A 24102-nucleotide genomic window follows, 5' to 3' on the forward strand; every position below is an offset into this window, starting at 1 on the left:
TGTGTTCGGTTCACAAGGGGAGGGGAGGGATTTTAAAATTATTTTACTATTTTACCCTTAAACTTAATTAAATAAGGATAATAAAGTAACGAGACAATAACGATGTAATCGATAACAACATGATGTAGACGATGGAATAACGGATTAGTAATAGGGTTGTTACAAGGAGTAATGAAAGTTGTTACAAGGAAAAATTGTTAATAATATAGAATACAAGTTGTTACAAGAAAAAATTGTTAATAATATGGAATAAAAGTTGTTACAAGATAACCTAATAATAGTAAAAGTTGTTTCAAGGATAATATAACATAATAATAATAATAAATGTTGTTAAAAGGATAATATTGAGATTTTAAATTAATATAAGGATAATTTTGACAGTGCAATAAAATTTGCTCATCTCCCCTCCCCTCCAAAACTCTCGAACCAAACGGACCCTAAACTTACAAGGTCGCTATTTTATAGGGACTAGAAACATAATTAACCCTATAAATAATAACCTTCCAAACCTAATATTTTCTTCACAACACAACAATATCACTGCTTCAAAACTTTATATAGTTAACCCTAATTTTCCCATTCTCCTTCATCTTTCTATTATGGCTTCTTCCCACACCGCTGTGTTTATGTTTTTGGTTGCACTGTTACTGAGTTCCGCTGTTGCGAGATCATCCCCCAAGTCTTCTCCTTTTCCATCACCTGCTATTTCTCTGTCCGCTGACACACCAGTACCTGTGAATAGTGCTCCTTCTCCTTCACCGACTGCTTCATCTGGTTCTCCCGCTGCCGCTCCTGTTGTCGCTCCATCATCGATCTCTACCCCTCCATCTCAAGCACCATCGCCTACGATTTCTCCTCCTGCTGCGACTCCATCTCAAGCAACATCGCCTGCGATTTCTCCCTCCGCTAACCCAATGGCATCTGCTCCCGTACCTGTGAAGAGCAGTCCTTCTCCTTCACCGTCTGCCATCAACTCTCCACCATCTCCTCCTCATTCTTCCCCAGCAGCCGCTCCTGCTATTACTCCATCTTCGATCTCTACCCCTCCATCTAAAGCACCATCAACGTCCACAAACGCTGCCGCTGCTTTGAACAGATTTACAGTTGCCGGATCTGCCGCTGCTGTTGTAGACGATGAGTTTCTTTTTTTACTTATCTTGTATTTAATCACGAATTTACATATTCCTGACTCTTGTTATTATGTTTTTCTATCACGAATTTACATGAATCTATTTCTGCTATTTGCTTGCAATTATTTTTTATACTATTATTTGCGTTGTGGATGATTGTTTCGAATTGTACAATGACATCGTTTCAACAACAAAAAAAAAAAAAACTCCATCAATGTTTTTTCGATTATGAATTATTTTTAGTACACATAATAAAAACATAACTGCCCATAATCGCTATCATAAGCAGTCTAACACCATCCTTTGTTTTGTTTCTTATAATGAACTGAGTAAGTATAACTGATTAAAATTGTGCTTTTGTTATAGATTCTACTAGATCAAACTTGCTGTTTAGAAAAGGCTCATAATATCCTGCTTCTTTGGTTTCTTTTCTTTGTGATGAAATTTAGTATTTTTGCATTTTGGGTTTCTCTGAAGTCTGAACCATTGCCACGAAACCTTCATTTGATTTGTTTAGGATTAGACGATCTGTGTTATGGTTTGGTTTTGTTACTATATAAGGTGAATGATTTTAAATGTATTTTTCACTACTATATGTATTTTTAATTTTAAATGAAGAGAAACTATAATTATGGTAGTATGTGTAACAATATCTTCAAGTCCTTGCTTTTGCCCCTAATCAGAATTTTAAATGAAGAGAAACTATAATTGCATACTCAAACTCTGTTAATAATCGATAATGGGATGTTTGAGGAATGAGAAAATTAGGTAGTTTTGGAGTTTAGGGTTATCTATTTTTTTTGGTACAAGTTTAGGGTTATCTCTATTCTAAAGTATTTCAGAAACGGGTGGCACTTAATTAAACCTTAAACTACTACATGATTACAAAATTTAACATGATTTTTTCCATTCATCTATATGAAATTGGGAATCAAAGAAGTTAATGAGTAGAAACCATACTCATACTATTTTGTTTGGAAGAGTTTAGGGTTTAGGGAAATCTACAGTTGGCATTTATATGTTGCACTTTGATTATTCAAATATCATTCTCTATAAAGCGGATTGAACGTGAGTATAAATTACAGAATAAGCTTGAATAATTAAGCTTTTATAAATTAGATTGAGAAAATTGCCATATCTGTCAGTTTTGTTCCTTCTACATTAGCTTAATCCTAGTATATAAAGTTGAACAGGTTAGTAGAGCATGAAGAGAAGATTGTACCTCAAGCAACACAAATAAATCCTAGTTTATAAAGCTTACTTGCACTACAAGCTACCTAGTGTTAATTAGCTTAATCCACTTCATTAGCATGTAATTAGGTGTTATGTATCTCTTGCATATCACTCTAAGTAGCCTTTGTATCATGATTTTATGTATGAGAAATGAGTTTGTTTTCTCTCTCATTTCCATGGAGAAAGTTAGTTAGAAGATAGTTACAACTTCGTTCTTCATCAATTTCCCTTGAATCTTCATTGTTTTTCCTTGAACCTTCATCAATTTTCTTCAAGGTTTTTCCTGTGTTTTCCTTGATTCTTCACCGATTTTCTTTCACATTCCTGCATCTTTTATTTTCTCTCAGTTCTATATTTAAGAAATGTATATAATCATGAAAAATAGATAAATGATACTGAAAAATATAAGTGGAAATAAATACAACTTTTTGTATAAAAAAATTTGGTAACTAAAGTTTAACAACTAATATATTTAACCAATTGAAATTATGAATGCAATGGTTTTTTACTCTAATACTCATTTTATTTAGGCACCACAGCAAAACTCCTATCCGTGGTTGCCCATCCGATCCCACCTCGATTTGATGAGTTTCTCTGCTTTGACTAAATTTGGGTATGAATTTTGATTTTCCTCGATTTTAAAACACAGGTACGAGATGGATAACATGGATATATATATATATATATATATATATATATATATATATATATATATATATATATATACACACACTCATCCCGAACCCACACACAAACTAGTCATGCTACAAGTTCAGTTCCTTTGAATATTTGTACTATCATTACTCTAAGACCTAATAGAGAGTCGCTGGAATCGAATTTCAAGCCTCCTCAAGCCTTTGTGCTTTGTGCTTCAGAAGAGAAAGTTGAACCGGTTATTTGAGCATGAAGAGAAGATTGTACCTCAAGCTTACTTGCACTACAAGCTACTTAGTGTAAATTAGCTTAATCCACTTCATTAGCATGTAATTAGGTGTTGTGTATCTCATGCATATCACTGTAAGTACCCTTTGTATCATGATTTTATGTATGAGAAATGAGTTTGTTTTCTATCTTTTATTTCCCATGACATGGTATCATTGAGTCTCTCTCATTTCCATGGAGAATGTTAGAATTATAAGTTAGTTACAACTTCATACTTCATCAATTTTTCTTGAATCTTCATTGTTTTTACTTGAACCTTCATCAATTTTCTTCGTGGTTTTTCCTGTGTTTTCCTTGATTCTTCACCAATTTTCTTGCATATTGCTGCATCTTCATTTATTTTCTCTCTGTTCTATATTTTAGAAATGTATATAATCATGAAAAATACATATATGATACAGCAAAAATATAAGTAGAAATAAATACAATTTTTTTGTATAAAACGTTTTTGTAACTAAAGTTTAACAACTAATATAATTAAGCAATTCAAATTATGATTGCAATGGTTTTTAACTCTAATACTCATTTTATTAAGACACGACAGCAAAACTTGTATCCGTGGTTGCCTATCCAAACCCACCTCGATTTGATGAGTTTCTCTGCTTTGACTAAGTTTGGGTATGAGTTTGGATTTTCCTCGATTTTAAAACACGGGTACGAGACGGGTAACATGGATATATGCACTCATCCCAAACCCACACACAAACTCGTCCTGAATATAGAAATTACTTTATTATTCATTGATAGTTATGTGATGGAAACATTTTGGTATCCAATAATGGAATCATTTTGGCAAGTGTTATAATAGTTTACAAGTTTTTAACACTAATGTCTTCTTCCCGCTTCTTACACTAATGTCTTAGTGCTGTTAGTCAGTAGCATTCTATCAAATTAACAACTTGTCAAGGACCTTAGTGAGAGTACATGTTTACTATCAGGGACCTAACTGATAGTAAGTATGCACAATCATGGACCTAATAGTAAGTTGATGTTTAATGGAAGATTGATTTTGAACAAAAGAGAGAATTAAATGCCACTTAGGGATTTGAGATTTAGGGATTTGATATTCAATTTGGGATATTGATTTTACTTCTTGGACCAAAGTGACCATTTTTTACTTTCACTTTAGTCTCTTTTCCTCGTCATATGCCATGTCATCGTAAAACTTGTGCCACATCGTCACTTAACGGAATTATTTAACGTCAGGGACTAAAGTGATAACGGAAGTGCAGAGTCAGAGACTTCTTTGTACTTAATTCTGAGTCAAGAGCCATTGTGACAGCGAGGTGCAGAGTCAGGGACTAAAGTGACTATTTGCTCAAGAATTTTTTGTTATAAAATCATCTCAATCTTCTGACAATTATTTGCTCAAGAATTTTTTTTTTCCTTCAAAAAAATATATGATTTTTTTCTGTTACAAAAAGGTTAAAATATGCTTAGGTGTCAAATAATTAAGAAGAGGCAAAATTGTATTTTTGCTGGTTATTAACTTTCATAATTAGAGAATATAATTTAGAGATTTTTTTCCAAAGATTTTATGAAAAAAAAACATAATCAATTTTTTGTATGCTTATTGTAATAACAATCACTTCTTTTAAAAAAAAACAACTTAATTTCTTTAGATACAAGTATATAAAATATATTTTTTTGTTACAAAATTACCTTCATATTTTGATACTTATTTTCTCCCCCTCTTGAAACATCTATTTTTTGAAAAACTGCTTTTAATATATTTTTATTTGAAGGTTTTTTTTTATTTCTCATAATTAATATATGCAAGGTCTGGGGTTCGAACCCCGGACACCACTAAAAAAAAAAACAAACTATAACAAATAGATACAATGCTCTTTAAAATATATATTTTTTAAGCTATAACAAACGGCAAAAGTTATGGTGCATAAGCCATTTCCTTCACAACCATCAGATTTCACTTATCTTCTCTTTCAATCCAACGGCTACAGTTTCACACTTTCTCACTCCATCCAACGCTTCAGATTTCTCCGACATTTCCATCAACGAAACTCTACTACTCTTCTTCTTCTGCACCACCGCTTCAAGATCCATCGGCGCCGGCGCAGGAGCCTTCGCATCGGAATATCCCTTCGGTGGAAAAGATATACTTGAATCAGAATCTTGTGGAGACAAAATCGGTGCAACAAAAGGAGCGGTACCGAAATTCACCAGAGAATGAACGTGAATCCTTCCTATTTCTGGCGATTGAGTTGGTGCCGATGCTGTTGGTGTTACCGGAGCTTCAACCGAATGACTAGATCCGCCGCCTTGCCTCCCTGTAACATTGAAAGAAACCGATCTTGGAACCAGATCAAGAACCGTTTGATTTTGCTTTTCCGGCGAATGCGGAATCCTTCTTGGAGTGAAATGACGGTGATCTGGTGAACGAATCGGATATACCGGAGCCAAATCAAACGGCGAGGGATGATGTGATAACGGAGAGTATCGGTGTAAGACAACGCAATTTGCGTCATGTCGAGAGCGAAGAGTGAAGGGTCAGTGGGAGCGAAGAAAGTGAAAGAGTTTGTGGCGTTTGAATTAGGATCAAGGAAACCATTAAGTACATCTAATGGTTTCGGAGTACAACTCAAAGAAACCATTTCCATTGTAAAATGGTTTTGGAGTCCAACTCACAGAAACTATTTCCACTGCAAAATGGTTAATGTGCTGGGACTTATGCACAGTGCATAAGAATTTCCTTATGAACGGTGCATAAGAATTTCCTTATACACGGTGCATAAGAATTTCCTTAAGCACCATAACCGCTCCCATAACAAACACCTCATAGGGCCCCTTTCTTATAGATTAATTTTAAAATGATTTTGAGATTCAATTGTCTAAAGATTTTTTTTTTAGTTTTAAAAATCATAATATATTTTGTGTTTGTTATCTTAATAAAATATTTTTTTTAAAAATAATTTAGTTTGTTTAGGTACGACTATATTAAAAGAATTTTTTGTTACAAAATTATCTCAATCTTTTGACAGTTTTTTCTCTCTCTTATAAGTATGATTATTTTTTTTTGTTACAAAAGACACAAAAGGGTTAAAATATGTTTAGGTGTTAAATAATTAAGAAGGGGCAAAATTGTGTTTTTCCTAGTTATTTACTTTCATAATTAGATATTAAAGAAGATAATTAGAGAAGAAGATTGACAATTGTTTGTTACGGAAGAAGAAAAAAGCCTTTAACAATTGTTTGTTACGAAAGAAAGATATTTTTCTAAGTAAAGCTTATATTAATGGCTAAATTGCATTTTTGGTCCCTTAACTATTTAGGTAGTATCGCTTTGGTCCCTTAAATAAAATTTGATTTATTTTGGTCCCTTAACTTCTCTTCGTTACACATTTTGGTCCTTTCCATTGGTTTTAATTCAAAAACGTTAGGTTTTCTTCATTTTCTTCTATAATTTTTGTAGGATTCTTGTTGTTGAAGGTTGATGGAGATGACATGAAGATGAAAAAGATGAGAAGAAGATGAAGAAAACCTAACATTTTTGTTTATTTGTTACATGAAAATTTTAATTTCCATAAAACTAAATTGGGTTCCATATAATAGTGGTTATATGATAAGATCAGTTGAAGAATTGAAATACTATAAATTGGCAATTGTTTCCTTCAAAAAAAAAAAATTGACAATTGTTTGTTATTGTTTGTTATGGGAGAGGGATATTTTCCTAACTAAAGCTTCTATCTATTAATCTAAAATAAATCCTCTCAAAACAAATCTAAAAAAACCAATAACACAATAATTTTCCATCAAATAAATACAATAATAATTTGAAGACGCGTTTAAGCTTCTATAAATAATAACCTTTCAACCCAAATATTTTCTTCAGAACACAACAAAATCACTGCTTCAAAACTTAATATAGTTAACCCTAATTTTCCCATTCTCCTTCATCTTTCTACTATGGCTTCTTCCCACATCGCCGTGTTTATGCTTTTGGTTGCACTGTTGCTGTGTTCCGCTGTTGCTGCGAGATCATCCCCCAAGTCTTCTCCTTTTCCATCACCTGCTATTTCTCCGTCAGCTAACTCACCAGTGGCGTCTCCTCCGGTACCTGTGAATAGTGCTCCCTCTCCTTCACCGATTGCTTCATCTGGTTCTCCCGCTGCCGCTCCTGCTGTTGTTCCATCATCGATCTCTACCCCTCCATCTCAAGCACCATCGCCTACTATTTCTCCTCCTGCTGTGACTCCATCGTTGATCTCTACTCATCCGTCTCAAGCACCATCGCCTGCGACTGCTCCCTCCGATAACCCAACGGCATCTGCTCCCGTACCTGTGAAGAGCAGTCCTTCTCCTTCACCGTCTGCCATCAACTCTCCACCAACTCCTCCTCATGATGCTTCCCCAGCAGCCGCTCCTGCCATTACTCCATCGTCGATCTCTACCCCTCCATCTAAAGCACCATCAACGTCCACAAACGCCGCCGCTGCTTTGAACAGATTTACAGTTGCCGGATCTGCTGCTGTCGTGGTTTTCGCTGCTGCTTTGATGATGTAGAGAGTTAGGCTTAGTTTTTTCGATTATGAAGGGAACGAGAATTGAAAACCTGTTTATTTCCTATTTCTTTATGTTTGTACCTAAGTTCTATTCCCAATAGTTATTGCTATGTTATGTAATCATTTATACATAAGTGTGATTTGTTTCAATGATATACATACAAATTATTCCGCCATTCTTGGTTTTCTTCATGGTACCATACCATTGACTTGGAAAACTAAAACCTAAGGATATGGTTCTGTAAATTTTAAGTATTGGGGCGATGGAAAACCAACCAAAGTAGAAAATTTAGCAACTTACATACTTATGATACAACAAGAAATATTAATAACAACATGTCTAATGGTTTTTATCATGTTGTGTGAAGAATGTCAACGACCGGTGGCTTTAGTGAAAGTGCAAAACAGAAACACAATCCTTTGATTCTAAACAGAAACACACGCATAATAAAAACATAACTGCCCATAATTGCTATCATAAGCAGTGTAAGACAATCCTTTGTTTTTTTTTTCTAATAATGAACTGAGTAACTGTTTAAAATTGTGCTTTTGTTATAAATTATTTTCTTACCCTTTAGGTCAATTGGTCAAACATGCTTCTTTGTAATTTCAAGTAGTAGTAGTAGGATACAAGTACAGTGATTATGGTATGTTGTATTTCCTGCCCCTATCACCAAAAAAAATGATATATCTGCCCCTAGTTGAAAATTATTGCTCTAAATGCCCTTGTTCTTCATTTGAAATGGCGAGCATGACAATTTTTCAACCATCCTCTGCAAGCTTGCAGGCTTTCTCAGACTTTCTCTGTACAACTCTGTGTGTTCCTAATTTAAATTGGCGAGCATGAATTATTTAAGGTTTTTTCTTGTTCTCTTTTTGAAATGGCGAGCATGTTTATTTTTTTTTTTCCCATGCTCCACATATAAAATGGCGAGCATGCATTATTTTGTTATAGGGTTGTTATGCTTCAGTTTTGGTTGCATCAAGTGGAAATAACAAAGCTGAAAAGGATCATCCTGAAAATTTGTCATTGGCTGGTGATGGTTTTGACATAGTGATTAAAGCAAAAGCTGCATTAGATGCTGTTCCACAGTGCAGAAACAAAGTTTCTTTGTGCTGATATTCTTGCTTTGGCAACTAGAGATGTTTTTTTTCTTGTTAACCAAATTGCTCGCCATTTCAAACTACTAGCAAGAAAAAATATGAAAAAAAACAATAATGCATGCTCGCCATTTCAAAGAGAGAACAAGAAAAAACCTTAAATAATTCATGCTCGCCAACTTAAATTAGGAACACGCAGAGTTGTATAGAGAAAGTCTGAGAAAGCCTGCAAGCTTGCAGAGGATGGTTGAAAAATTGTCATGCTCGCCATTTCAAATGAAGAACAAGGGCATTTAGAGCAATAATTTTCAACTAGGGGCAGATATATCATTTTTTTTAGTGATAGGGGCAGAAAAAAAAAATTTCACATTTGAAAGACTGAGAATGTGTAACAATATCTTCAAGTCCTTGCCCTAATCACAATTTTAAATGAAGAGAAACTATAATTGCATACTCTATTAATAATCGATTCTACAAAATTAGGTAGTTTTGGAGTTTAGGGTTATCTCTTCTCAAGTATTTCTGATGTCAGCTTCAGAAACGGGTGGCACGTAATTAAACCTTGAACTACCACATGATTACAAAATTAACATATTTTTTCCATTCATCTATGAAATTGGGAATCAAAGAAGTTTATGAGTACCAACCATACCATACTCATTGTTTGATTGCAATTTTACAATTTCTTATATCTATTCTACAAAAGTAGTTGTGTAAAATCTTTTGATTTTGGTTCTGATACGATTGTCTATTTTGCTCTTCTCTTTCGACCTGAAGCAAAATCCCGATTTTGACAACCTTGCTGCTAAGACCTAATAGAGAGTCGCTTGGTTTGAATTCAATAAAAATACTTAGCTTTGATTTTCTTTATGTTTTTTTATTCTTTTTCTCCCTTTTGTTTTAAAAAAACAATTTATTTTATGACTGAGTATAAATTGAGGGTAGATCGATATTGTGTTGTTTTGATTTTTCTAGGTTTGCAGAATCAGATGATGAAGTCATGAATGTCTAAAGAAAGATGAAGGAGAGGAAGATGAAACTAATTTTTTTTTTTTTTTTGAGTTTGTGTTTATTGATGACGATGTTTGGTGAGAAAGATGAAGGAGAAAAAAGCGAAAATGAAAAAGTTTTGTTTTGTTTTTATTTTCGCATAATTTTTTAAGTTATTTTCTATAATTTTTTTAATTCATTTAATAATGAAAAAGTCAAGCGGAATTAAAATAAACCTAAAAGAATTAATAATCTCCACTAAGCATGTCAAATAATCAAAAAATCATGACTTAGTGCCACATAAGCTAAAGTGCACAACCAGATGGGGAGTTATACCTCACACCCCTACATTTATACCTTGACCCCAACATTTGACATAAACTACCAAATTTACCCTTCATGTAAAATAAAACTCTCACTCTTTCACCCCCACTCTATCTGGAAAGCGTTCATACTTGTTCACCCCACTTTCCTAGGAAACGTTCTCAGTAGAACAGAAACATTAACCCTTCTATTTAATTTTTATTTTACCGACATAACTCTTGCAACAGAAAGGGTTCTTGGGTTACCGGAATTGTTTTGCCATATGGTTGTTTTGGATTCACGAATCATGTTCTGGGTTGATTAAAATCTTTCTTTGAATCATTGATTCCTGAAAATCGCATTCGAAGCGAAGCGTTCCGATTGATTTTTTGGAAACGCATGCAAATGGTTCCGGTTGATTTCATCACGGAATCAATATGTTTTCTGGTTCATGCACCGGTTGATTCCTTCCTGGAATCGATGCTTGCTATTATCTGGTTCAGTTTTTTTTTTAAGTTCCAACTTTTTTTAACAAAGAAATGAAACATTTTTTCTTTAAGGAAGAAATTAATGAAATGAAACATTTTTATCACCGATTTTGTTTTTAATAAAGTGTTGATTTTGTAGGCATTAGAATATGTTCACTGTAATATCGCGCTTGTCAGAATCGGAATATTACCAGACGATCGTACCAGAGGATTAATGTTATGGAAAGTATGTATGCTGGAAATGTTTATTAATGGCATAAGTCATGTATGAGTTAAGTATCAGTGTTGGATAAACGCGTTTAAAATGAAGGGCAATCTCGTACGTTCGCGCAAGGGAGTATATAAGTGTTTTTGGGGTCAAAATTATTCATTTCCACTTCTCTTTCTCTCTCTAGGTTTTGAGGGAAAGAATTCTCTCCTCCTTCTCTCTAGCCACGCCTCTCTCTCTCTACCATAATCTTCCAAACTTCCTTCTAATATGATCAAGCATGGTTTTGGTGGCTTAGCAAGCAAGAAACACATGAAGGAAAGGATTAAAGCATGGATTGGTTGGAGAGATAAGGATCAAGGATGAGATGGAAGCTAGGGTTTGAGCTTGATGCTTGAAGAATTTCAAGAAACATGTTAAGGTGAGTTCTATAGATAGTTTCCCACCCTTGGGTTGTGTTAATTTATGTTAGAACTTATGAATTTAAGTTATGGAGGGTTTAGAACCCTAATGCCCCTTATGTTTTAGATTGCCATGAAATATGTTTATTAATGTCTCTATAAGTTGCTGGATAATTATGGTGCATTGCAGGATCGAATTTGATGAGCTTTGGGTCAAAATTGCAAAATCTGCACCACAGACCCGAAGAAACTCGCTATTAGCGAAATAATTTCGCTATCAGCGAAATTATCCAGAAGAAAGTCGCTATTAGCTCAAATTTCGCTATTAGTGAAATTTCCAGAACTTCCCCAGACGAAATTCGCTAATAGCGAAAGTCTCTGACTTTCCACCTTTTTCAAAGGGCCTGTTGGCCCATTTTAGGGCCGGTGGTGCATTCCGAAGCCTTTCTTTCATCATTTTACAACTTTATAACCCCAAAACAACATCTAAGCAATGCACATAACATCAAATGATTCTTGAAATGAAAATCATGGTAATCTTAACAAGTATGGCAAGAATGGCATAGAGAGTTTTAGCCGAATACTCGGGTAGAAATGAACTGAGAAAGGGATTAAAGTAGAGCCTTAACATAGCTTGTCAAGAACTAGAATAATATGTAAGAAATAGAATGCTAGACATGAATAATATTCTTGATAAGATGCAAAGTGATATAGAGTATTCTCTTCGCATAGGAACTAGAACCGTCATGCAAGCATGACTAGACGTGAGTCGATTAGATATCTATTCACATAGAAAGTTAACCAAGCATAAAGTTTACCTCTAGTGGGATCGTTTAAGGATCCGAGGTAAAAGAGATAGAATTAATACGCATGTATAGACCAAGACTTTAATAATGATGTAGGTGTCGTGTCCCTTGTGAGGAACCCGCACGCCACTGAGGGAGTGCCGTTGGTTATACCTTAGATAGGTTTCCATCGGTTAGATTGGGATTGCGTTCGGGTTTACTCCGCCCGGGGTAAAATGAAGTCAGATATTATTTGTTTATTAAACGCTAACCTAATGAATTTGACTATGCATAATTATTAGACATGTTTATGTTATGTCATAGAGCCTTGACGTAGATCGTCAAGAATTAGTAGCGCCTTGGCGTAGATCGTCAAGAACTAGTATGATAGCAAGATAAGGTATGTTGTTAGACACAACGTAAGTATGCATAGGGCAAATAGAGAAAGTTATGCCGATGACGATCTTAGTTTTCCCCTAATCGTCCAGTTTAGAATCGTGTCATGATTATGTTATGCTTAGGCCTCGATACATAGAGCGTATTCTTGGCAATGCGGTTTTAGAGTCCCCTTGACCGCCATGACACGTTTACGAAGTGAAGCCCATAACAAGGTAAGAAGATTCTTATGACGGCCCTAGTATGCACGACCGTCTAAGTATGCAAGTCCCCACACACGTATAATCAACCGGCAGGTTGTATTGTAGACACGTGGTGACCGTATGTTTCCCCTGAGGTTACCTATAGCCTAAGATTAGGTGGAACTCACTGAGACATTATGTCTCATCCCAATCCTTATTTGTTTCAGCTATCAGGATGGTGTAGCAAGCTAGTAGCCGAATGGATGTTTCAGCAAGTGCTCGTTCGTACCCGCTGCAGGATGATATGGATATGCAAGGACGCATTTACTATATTTTAGAAAAGATGAGTTGTATTATTGTTGTACGAACACATTTGGTTGTATAATATATTCATTCAAAGTTTTTATTGTTGTAAATTTTTAATGTATCCAGTACTGTACTTAACGCACATGCTAAACTTTCTACATACGTTTAGTGTGGGCGTTACATTTGGTATCAGAGCAGGTCGATTCAGATCGTGCCTTGGGTCATTAAGTTACAACTAAGGTAGTGGGGCCATTGGGTTCTAGGTATATGTTCTAGTTGTTGTTGTTAGTTGAGCCTGATCAACTCAATTTAACATACGACGATTAGAACGGATGCCTGGGAGCTGAACAGGACCCAGGAGGAACGAAGTATGAGATGAAGATGTACTGAGAAGTGTGAATCCTCCGGGAATGTAAAGCAATGTTAAGAAGAATGCTTCGACAACGTGGGGTAGATTGTTAATGATATTTCGTATAACCGTAAGTGAAGAATTTGGAAATATCTAAGTATGACCTGAAGCTTCGGTAAGAGTCGTTGTTGGAACGGGTTTATCGTATAGAAAGGGATTGTATTTTGGAACGTAAGTGCAAGGCTACAAGATAGAGAGAAGTCGACGTAGGTTGACAGAATCAGTAGGCTCTCAGGAATAGCGTTATGTGATTGACGCTAAGGACTTGTATGTTCAGAGTGGACAAGGTTCTAGTGTTCGGGAAGTTGTGTTGAGCGACAACGTAATGAGGTAAGCTAATCGTAGGGGAAGAAGTTAAAGTGATGAAGAGATATATGGAATCACAAGGTTTTTGGATTTTCTGGAGTTATGAGTACCCCTCGAACCTATGTTTTTCTTGATTGACTTGCTAAGGCTAGTTAGGATGTTGAATCATAAAGTTTACATGAGTTTAGAAAGATATATGTTTATGGGTGATTGAAGTTGACATTTTTGAAATTCAAATGAAATTTTGTAGGTACCAGTCTGTTACGACTCGCATAGAGTGGGCTAAACTCACTAGAACCAAGATTTGATGGCACGTATGTGTTATCAACTCATTCTGTGATTTTAGAGTAACGACTGGGGCCTAGGTTCAGTATATGATTATATATATAGTGGAAAGTCATGAACGTCAATGACTCGTGTGCTAATTTACGAAATTTTCTTTGAAAGAAAAATTAACGAGCAAGCATAGAAATGATTAAGCAAAACATAGTATGCAAGAATGCGAAGATACAATGTTAGATGCATAAGGAAGGTATGCCCGAGTGTAACACCCTATTTCTAATAAGCGGTAAAACGCGCGAATATACTAACATATTCTAGAAATAGATGCTACGTCTTCGAATAAACCACAAATCATACATGCATAAAGATCATGTTACACAACATAGCAGCGGAACAACATATAATTCATAAACATATCTGGATCTTCAAACTAAATACAACTGTATCCTTCAAATCTCAAATAACAGAATATCTCAACAACTCCAAAATACAAAGTCAAATAAACAACATGCAAAGACTATCCTAGATCAGAGCCCTAATCTAGACACTTGCATGAAAAAGAGAAACTCCACTCCTCGGCATCAACAAGCACAACTAAGCATCCTGCACGCCGTCTACCCGTCCATACAGAAAGGTAGGCGGTCCACCACAGACCACTGAGGGTTAGCATTACATCATCATAATCCACGAAAAACATTTATCATGAACATTGGAAATGAAAGAATATATATTCAAGAATACAGAATAACAAATCATACATGTATTCACAAGTATTCATGATTCTCATACCATTCAAACCATTCCGTACAATCATTCCAAGTTCATATCAACAAGTGTATCATACACGTATCACATATACATAACCCTCCCTCCTAGAACACTAGCATCACATGATCATTATTATCCCCCATCACTTACATTTCAAGCTATCACATTAATATCCTAGCATAGCATGCATATTCAACCTCTAATCAAGTCATCAACAAAAGCTCATCATTTATCAACATCAATCAATGAAAACATTACTCACTTCATTACTCATCTAGCATGCTTATCTTAACAAGTACAATTCATCATATCGAAGTTATAAGCAAGACACCATCATTATCAAAGAACATCACCACATCATATATGTATATATACATATACAAATCTCACCTCATCATTATTATTAAAATAACCATCATCAATTGATTCAGCAAGTGTATAAGCACAAACAATTAAGGCATGCAATTAGAGCATAATACAATTATTCACAACCATCTACAAAATTCACCAATGTACATATACACCAATCCACATCATCACAACATTCACCAAATTTCACCAATACACAAATTCACCAATGTACATATACACCAATCCACATCATCACAACATTCACCAATTTCACCAATACACAAATTCACCAAGTCATATATTCAATTATGACACAACTCATCAATTATTCAAATGCATGCAATGTTCTAGACTCTTCTCTAGATGCATGTGGTACCAAAACACCTCAAGGTCGTCACCTTCGATGCAACAAAAACATCATACTCACCTCAATTGGATATAGAATCCGCCACCATCAGTCTTGGATATAAAATCCACCACCATCAGTCATGAATGCATGAACATATGACTCAACTACAAATGCATATGTTCACACAAACAATAATCACCTCAACATCACCAATATTTGTATATATGCAATCATCAACAATTCACCTCCACATAACATATATACAATCACCGACAACATTCACAATACAAGCAACATATAGTTGTCACACACATATACATCACCAATCATCTCCACATAAATCGACATATAGTGCCACATTTCCATATAATTCTTTACAATCCAAATAAAGGAACAAATACAACATATGATCACAAACATCATATTCATCACTCAATAACCATTCATACACCCTTTCATAGTCATTTTAATCTATTCATAAAGGATTCATAAGCAATTGGCTCCCAAAAATCATTGTCCATCAAGTTCATCTCACATTTGACAACTTTGAAAATATAAGAAGTCATGAACCTAAACCAATTTAACAAGTTCAATTGCCTATGCCATGTATTCTCACAAGTCACATATGTGTGCAGTAGAGGTTACAAAAGCATTTCATCGGCCACACATGAAGAATTCCCAAAAATCACGAGGTTCGTCTCTTGGCATCATTTTGCAAAACCAATTCATTTCCAAAACAAAACCAAGTTAGACCCAAGCTATGATACTCTTAGAAGCTTACTTATAAATTGATTGAATAAGGTTAGGTGTTTGGAATCCATTAGTATGCTTAAAAGTACACAAAAATAAGAAAAAACAAGGTTTTGGGACTCTGCAGAACTGACACGGTCGCGTGGTCAGGACACACGGTCGTGTGATCCCTTACAGGGGACTCTGACATGGTCGTGTCATCCAGACACACGGTCGTGTCATTCCACCAGTACAGCAAAAATGCAATTTTACGTTTTCGTGCATAAAATCTTGTTTTCAAGTCCGATTTCAGTTCCGTTTTCGCCAATGCATTCCTAACACTTAGACCATACAAACCACACTTGAAAACTTCACATTTCAACATTAAAACAACTTAATCAAACTCATCCCAAAATGACTTATTTTGTAAAAGCTCTTAAAATGACTTTTACTCAAAACTCATTTTCTTCCCAAAATGATTCCCCTCCAAAACAAGCTTCTTAATTCATTCAACATCATCAAAATCAAACTTCTTCATTATCAACCCATTTTTATAAAAACCTCAAGAACAACACAAATTCATAACAACATCAAAGATTATGATTACCCAAGGTTTCTAACATTAACAACAACACCTCACAACTTCAACAACAATAACCAATCATGAATTCATCACAATTCATCAACAACAACATCTCATATTATCAATTTTGATACCCAAAGCATCAATCCAACAACCACATGTTTCAAATCAATAACAACAACTAATGAACATGAATTCATGCACAATTTAACACCACAACTTCATTTTTCAACAAATTTACTCAAGAACACAATATACCCATATTTTTACATTTCAACGTGTTAATTCACATACTAACACACAATTATCCCACAAATCATGTTATCAAACATAACAACAACAATTATGCACGAATTTACAACAATTAGATTCAATTCATCAATTTCACAAAATGGGTAAAAAAGAAAAATTATGAATTATGGTTGAATTCTAACCCTCTTACCTCTAGCACCAAGATTCTCTAACCCAAGCTTCAATTTAGCTCCTAGATGATGAATCCCCTCTTCAAGCTCTAACCCTTGTTCTTGTTGTTGCTTCTAGTCTCTATCTCTTCTCTTCCCAAATGAAATGAAATGAATAATGTTTGTAAAACCTAGTTTTACCAACAACTAGAGTTTATATACTAGCTCTACTCAATTGGGCTTATTTCTTAAACCTTAATGGGCCTAACCCATTTCTATTCTAACACTCAAAATGTCACTACTCACTTAATGGTAATTATAACACTAACGGTCATTTAATGGTAATTAAAATAATTACTACCCTCTCTCTAGTAACTTGGTAAAATAATAATAACTCTCACTAAACACTAAAAATAACTTTCTGCAAAATTACAAAATTGCCACTGCCCTCAAAATGACCAAAATGCCCCTAAGTCCAAAATGACTAAAATACCCTTCTAACACCGAACTCTACGAATCCCAACCAAAAATACACACAGAGGCAAACAGTCACACATGACCACATATAACACACATAAATAATAAATAAAATAAATCTAGCGAAAAACGGGCTGTTACACCGAGTACAAGATGAGTCTACCATGGGATGCTGTAAGAACTATTCATGGAATAGTAGGTATGTAGTAGCAGAGATGTGCTCTTTGAGTTAAATTTGCCCGAGATCAAGTGTAAATATGGCATTGATATATCCAGAGGTAAGTCTACCTTGAGATTAAATCTTACAATCAAAAGGCAGCACAAAGTTGCAGAGTTGATTGCTACATAGAAAGTCTTGAGCAGAGTTCAAGAAGATATTAATGTAATGATAAAAGAAGGTTGTAGTTCACTCGTCTCAATGGATCAGAGTATTGGTTAAAGTCAACCGGTGGGAATCAGAGTAGCGCAACAGAAGTTAATCAGTGAAGTTGTGAACAGTAACCATGGAACATGGAATTTGGTAGTAAGAATCTTCGTGAAGAATGTTCAGGATAGTAATGCAGTTTTAGTGAGAAGTATTATGAGACAAGCAAGGAGTTCTCGATATGATAAGAAAGTATTGATGCTCATACAATCAGTGATGATTAAGGTAAAAGTATAGAGGATGTATCTTCACTTAAGTAAGACAAGGAAGACTAGAGTCACCACAAATGAAGTAATCGGATTGCCTAATTGGTGATGTCGAATGCATAGAAGAGCTGTTGGTTAGTCAGAAAGAGTATGTGATATGATAAGGAAATCATGTTTATGAGATATGCATGATGAAGTACATACCCTCTTATACCATATTTGTTATGTGATAACGATACTTGCTAGAATAATGACAAACTATGATTTATAACTTTTAAAGTTAGGATTGGTATTAAGGAACTTGGGAACGATGTTGTTTTAAAAACATGAAATTTTACATTGTTATAACTAATCAGGCGCGTCGTAAGCGAGTAAACTCACTTAAGACCTGCAGACTTCAGGACCAACTTGTTATAGGCAAGTTTGGGGCGAGTTGTAAACATTTTTCAAAATGTAGAGACTCGTCCTGTGGTTCTGCAGTATTACCGACTCGGATTTAAAATGATATTTTTAAGTCATATATCTAATGTTTAGAGAACCTATGTACCAATGTTTAGAGATTTCTATAAGCAAATGCTAGAACGAGTATCGTTATTAACTAACAAGAAGCGGTATTAGGAAGTATGCAAATACTATGGAGATAAAGTTTTATGAAGAAATGACAAGGTTCGTGTGATACCAATAGCATACGAGATGCACGGAAATTTTGTTAAGAATGTTCAAGTGCAAGTGCAAATGGATTTAGTAGAAAGTTTTAAGAGTATGTGAACCGCAAGACTGGTTAATAGATTGTCGGATAAATTGGTGTAATTGATTTCGCCTCTCCAAGACAAATTATGTGAGTTACCCTTGAATTCCGGTGCAAAGAGATTATGATAAGAGATAAGAGATGTGTAGAATCATCAAGATAAGTAACATAAGTAAGAGGCAGAGGTCGCAAGGTGCGGTAAGAAAGATTATGTATGCATGATAAGATGTATACATGATAAGATGTTATAGATGCAAGTGAACACTAAAGGGCAAACCTAGATTCCAGTAGGACCCCAGTTTAAAGGCAAATCCTGAGTGTTTTTAGTTAATGTAAGGTTACTTATACGAATGGTTCATGCTAAGCAGAGAAGGAACGGATCCGAGACAACCAAGCCACAGGTAGCAAAGGTAAGTTTCAATCACCATGTCCTAAAATAGATAAGTGATTTTGAGGAAAATATTAAGATTGAAGAGACTATATTCGATTTTATGCGGATTAAGAAAGAGGATGAGTTACATGTTTTGATGAGGAAATTATGCTTCGAGCTCTTTGGAGTGGGTATGATTAGACTTTATATAACCGAAACCAAAGAAGGCAGGTTTTAGTCGCAGTGATTGGTAGATGATCTCTTAATTTCGAGGACGAAATTTCTTTAAGGGGGGTAGAGTGTAATATCCCGCTTGTCAGAATTGGAATATTACCAGACGATCGTACCAGAGGATTAATGTTATGGAAAGTATGTATGCTGGAAATGTTTATTAATGGCATAAGTCAGGTACGAGTTAAGTATCAGTGTTGGATAAACGCGTTTAAAACGAAGGGCAATCTCGTACGTTCGCGTAAGGGAGTATATAAGTGTTTTTGGGGTCAAAATTATTCACTTCCACTTCTCTTTCTGTCTCTAGGTTTTGAGGGAAGGAATTCTCTCCTCCTTCTCTCTAGACATGCCTCTCTCTCTCTACCATAATCTTACAAACTTCCTTCTAATATGATCAAGCATGGTTTTTGGTGGCTTAGCAAGCAAGAAACACATGAAGGAAAGGATTAAAGCATGGATTGGTTGGAAAGCTAAGGATCAAGGATGAGATGGAAGCTAGGGTTTGAGCTTAATGCTTGAAGAATTTCAAGAAACATGTTAAGGTGAGTTCTATAGATAGTTTCCCACCCTTGAGTTGTGTTAATTCATGTTAGAACTTATGAATTTAAGTTATGGAGGGTTTAGAACCCTAATGCCCCTTTTTGCCAAATCTTGTAGATTATGGGTTAGATTACCATGAAATATGTTTATTAATGTCTCTATAAGTTGCTGGATGATTATGGTGCATTGCAGGATCGAATTTGACGAGTTTTGGGTCAAAATTGCAAAATCTGCACCACAGACCAGAAGAAACTCGCTATTAGCGAAATAATTTCGCTATCAGCGAAATTATCCAGAAGAAAGTCGCTAGTAGCTCAAATTTCGCTATTAGCGAAATTTCCAGAACTTCCCCAGATGAAATTCGCTAATAGCAAAAGTCTCTGACTTTCCACCATTTTCAAAGGGACTGTTGGCCCATTTTAGGGCCGGTGGTGCATTCCGAAGCCTTTCTTTCATCATTTTACACCTTTATAACCCCAAAACAGCATCTAAGCAATGCACATAACATCAAATAATTCTTGAAATGAAAATAATGGTAATCTTAACAAGTATGGCAAGAATGGCATAAGGAGTTTTAGCCGAATACTCGGGTAGAAATGAACTAAGAAAAGGACTAAAGTAGAGCCTTAACATAGCTTGATAATATGTCAAGAACTAGGATAATATGTAAGAAATAGAATGCTAGACATGAATAATACACTTGATAAGACGCGAAGTGATATAGAGTATTCTCTTCGCATAGGAACTAGAACGGTCATGCAAGCATGACTAGACGTGAGTCGATTAGATATATATTCACATAGAAAGTTAACCAAGCATATAGTTTACCTCTAGTGGGATCGTTTAAGGATCCGAGGTAAAAGAGATAGAATCAATACTCATGCATGTATTGACCAAGACTTTAATAATGATGTAGGTGTCGTGTCCCTTGTGGTTCACACTAGGTTGGCTCAGGGGGTTTCCACTAGAGGAAACGGGGTTAGCCGTAAGGAACCCGCACGCCACTGAGGGAGTGTCGTTGGTTATACCTTAGATAGGTTTCCATCGGTTAGATAGGGATTGCGTTCGGGTTTACTCCGCTCGAGGCTTTCCGTAAAATGAACTCAGATATTATTTGTTTGTTAAATGCTAACCTAATGAATTTGACTATGCATAATTATTAGACATGTTTATGTTATGTCATAGAGCCTTGACGTAGATCGTCAAAAATTAGTAGAACCTTGGCGTAGATCGTCAAGAACTAGTATGATAGCAAGATAAGGTATGTTGTTAGACACAACGTAAGTATGCATAGAGCAAATAGAGAAAGTTATGCCGATGACGATCTTAGTTTTCCCCTAATCGTCATGTTTAGAATCGTGTCATGATTATGTTATGCTTAGGCCTCGATACGTAGAGCGTATTCTTGACAATGCGGTTTAAGAAGTGAAGCCCATAACAAGGTAAGAAGATTCTTATGACGGCCCTAGTATGCACGACCGTCTAAGTATGCAAGTCCCCACACACGTATAATCAACCAGCAGGTTGTATTGTAGACACGTAGTGTCCGTATATTTCCCCTGAGGTTACCTATAGCCTAGGATTAGGTGAAACTCACTGAGACATTATGTCTCATCCCAATCCTTATTTGTTTCAGATATCAGGATGGTGTAGCAAGCTAGTAGCCGAATGGATGTTTCAGCAAGTGCTCGTTCGTACCCGCTGCAGGATGATATGGATATGCAAGGACACATTTACTATATTTTAGAAAAGATGAGTTGTATTATTGTTGTACGAACGCATTTGGTTGTATAATATATTCATTCAAAGTTTTTATTGTTGTAAATTTTTAATGTATCCAATACTATACTTAACACACATGCTAAACTTTCTAGATACGTTTAGTGTGGGCGTTACATTCACTATAGGAATTCCAATCTCATAACCTGATGAGTTTTCCGAAAGGATAAGAAAAGCTTCTCGATACACACTTTAGAGAAAAGTAATGACAAGTTTTCCGGAAGAAAAAAAAAATCGAAAACGTACTAGGAGGTTCCAGAAAAATTTAGGAAAGGTGTTATGCAAGGAATAAATCAGAAATACATACCAGAAGAATATTATGTGGGGGTGAAATTATTCTTAGTGAAAAATTATTGTGTAAAGTGTTTAAAAATAAAGAGTGTAAAATTGGAATTTTTGAAGATTTGTAGGGTGTAAGTACATATGTTGGGGTATAGGGTAAAATTTCCGACCAGATGTCTCGAGATTCCAAAATAAAAAAATCTTTAAATTACAAGGAGGAAACATGTTTTAACCCAATAATATTATATAATATTTTTTGATGCATAATATCTATAATCTTCTATAATCTATACTATATATAAAGAAAACAACTCATTCGGCTCTTTTCGGCTGAATTGTTCTCTTTCCAAAAATGCCTTTAATTTTCAATACAAATAACACATGTAACAAATAGATAGGAATAAATATAAATATTAGAAAGACGTAGGAATCATGATTTGTAAACATATATGTTTGTTTTTTTTCCTTTATTATTTAAAAAGTGTAATAAACTAGATGCGTATATTTATACTTATTTTTTCATTATTTCAATTAAACAACATTTTCTATAATAAAGATTGTTGTTAGCGTAATTAAAAAAAATAATTTAGATTATGTTTTTTTTTGTTATATTGTTGTTGTCGTTGAAATAGATAATTATGGTTAGTTTATAATAAAGATTGTTGTTAGCGTAATTAAAAAAAATAATTTAGATTATGTTTTTTTGTTATATTGTCGATGTCGTTGAAATAGATAATTATGGTTATAATTTAGATTATGTTTTTTTGTTATATTGTTGGTGTCGTTGAAATAGATAATTATGGTTAGTTAATAATAAAGATTGTTGTTAGCGTAATTAAAAAAAATAATTTAGATTATATTTTTTTTGTTATATTGTTGGTGTTCTTGAAATAGATAATTATGATTAGTTTGTTTTTTGATGGTGGTCAGGATTCGAAACCGGGACCTTGCATATTTTATGCATTGTTCATACCAGCTGAGTTATGCTCACGGGGACTATGGTTAGTTTGTTTTGTTATAACTTAAAAGCATCAAACATTTATATTATTAGTTTTAATCAAAATCAAAATATTATAAAAAAAATTATGTTCATAATTTTCAGACGTTAATGCAATAAAAGAGCAGAAAGACGGGCACATGAGTGAAATATGGATTGAATTTTTACTTTATGTTTTATATTATTAATATTTATGTAAAGATCCTATATTTAGACTATTTAAATATAATAAAAAATAATTAATACATTATTGTTTTCGTTTTTCAATTTTCTAATATATTATATTTGATTTATTTATAAATAGAAGCATCCTTTATCCTCTTTTTCAAATTCACATAAAAATATTGTCATGTGCAAAATAAGTTATAAAAGGAAATAAGAAATCAGTGAATAATTGCAAACTTTCATAACAAAATTTTTTTATTAGATGTGCTTTAACATTTTTGTGTTCTATATTTTAGAAATGTATAAAATCATGAAAAATTGATAAATGATACTGAAAAATACAAGTGTGGAATACAATTTTTTGTAACTAACGTTTAATAGCTAATATATTTAAATTATGAATGCAATGGGTTTTTACTCAAATACTCATGTTATTTAGCCACTACAACAAAACTCGTACTTGTGGTTGCCCATCCGAACCCACCTCGATTTGATGAGTTTCTCCACTTTGACTAGGTTTGGGTATAAGTTTGGATCATCCCGAACCTGCACACAAACTCGTCCTGAATGTAGAAATTACTTTATTACTCATTGATATTTGCGATGTTATAAAACCTGCCATTGATATTTAAAGTAGCAACCAAATCATTTGGTCAAAGAATTTTTTTTTTTTTTTTACAAAAGCAAACTTAATTCATATCATTACTTAAAGGGATAATT

At 34.4% G+C, this 24102-nt stretch overlaps 3 protein-coding genes across 3 annotated transcripts; 2 read left to right on the plus strand and 1 right to left on the minus strand.

Moving 5' to 3' along the window:
• The first annotated feature begins 542 nt into the window (after positions 1-542).
• Positions 543-1506, plus strand: LOC146914678 (uncharacterized). Its single transcript, XM_085721114.1, has 2 exons — positions 543-1138; positions 1497-1506. The coding sequence occupies exons 1-2, from the start codon at positions 600-602 to the stop codon at positions 1504-1506; spliced, it is 549 nt and encodes a 182-aa protein (XP_085577240.1). The 5' UTR covers positions 543-599.
• Positions 1507-5225: 3719 nt separating this feature from the next.
• On the minus strand, positions 5226-5923 carry LOC146914679 (uncharacterized). The gene is made up of 2 exons (XM_085721115.1): positions 5734-5923; positions 5226-5701 (listed from the first exon to the last, which is right to left on the minus strand). The coding sequence occupies exons 1-2, from the start codon at positions 5921-5923 to the stop codon at positions 5226-5228; spliced, it is 666 nt and encodes a 221-aa protein (XP_085577241.1).
• Positions 5924-7009: 1086 nt separating this feature from the next.
• On the plus strand, positions 7010-8001 carry LOC146914680 (uncharacterized). The gene has a single exon (XM_085722282.1). The coding sequence runs from the start codon at positions 7230-7232 to the stop codon at positions 7824-7826; it is 597 nt and encodes a 198-aa protein (XP_085578408.1). The 5' UTR covers positions 7010-7229; the 3' UTR covers positions 7827-8001.
• Positions 8002-24102: the final 16101 nt, after the last annotated feature.

Source organism: Medicago sativa, chromosome 6 (genome assembly GCF_051527215.1).
Source record: "Medicago sativa cultivar Bolivia chromosome 6, Bolivia_mono, whole genome shotgun sequence".
Taxonomy (NCBI): Eukaryota; Viridiplantae; Streptophyta; class Magnoliopsida; order Fabales; family Fabaceae; genus Medicago; species Medicago sativa.

Excerpts from the sequence above, each read along its gene's own strand:
- LOC146914680 (XM_085722282.1), top strand. The coding sequence starts at position 7,230 with ATGGCTTCTTCCCACATCGCCGTGTTTATGCTTTTGGTTGCACTGTTG.
- LOC146914679 (XM_085721115.1), bottom strand. The coding sequence starts at position 5,923 with ATGGAAATGGTTTCTTTGAGTTGTACTCCGAAACCATTAGATGTACTT. Across the intron at positions 5,702-5,733 it reads TTATCACATCATCCCTCGCC|CACCAGATCACCGTCATTTC; the intron begins GTTTGATTTGGC and ends ATCCGATTCGTT.
- LOC146914678 (XM_085721114.1), top strand. The coding sequence starts at position 600 with ATGGCTTCTTCCCACACCGCTGTGTTTATGTTTTTGGTTGCACTGTTA.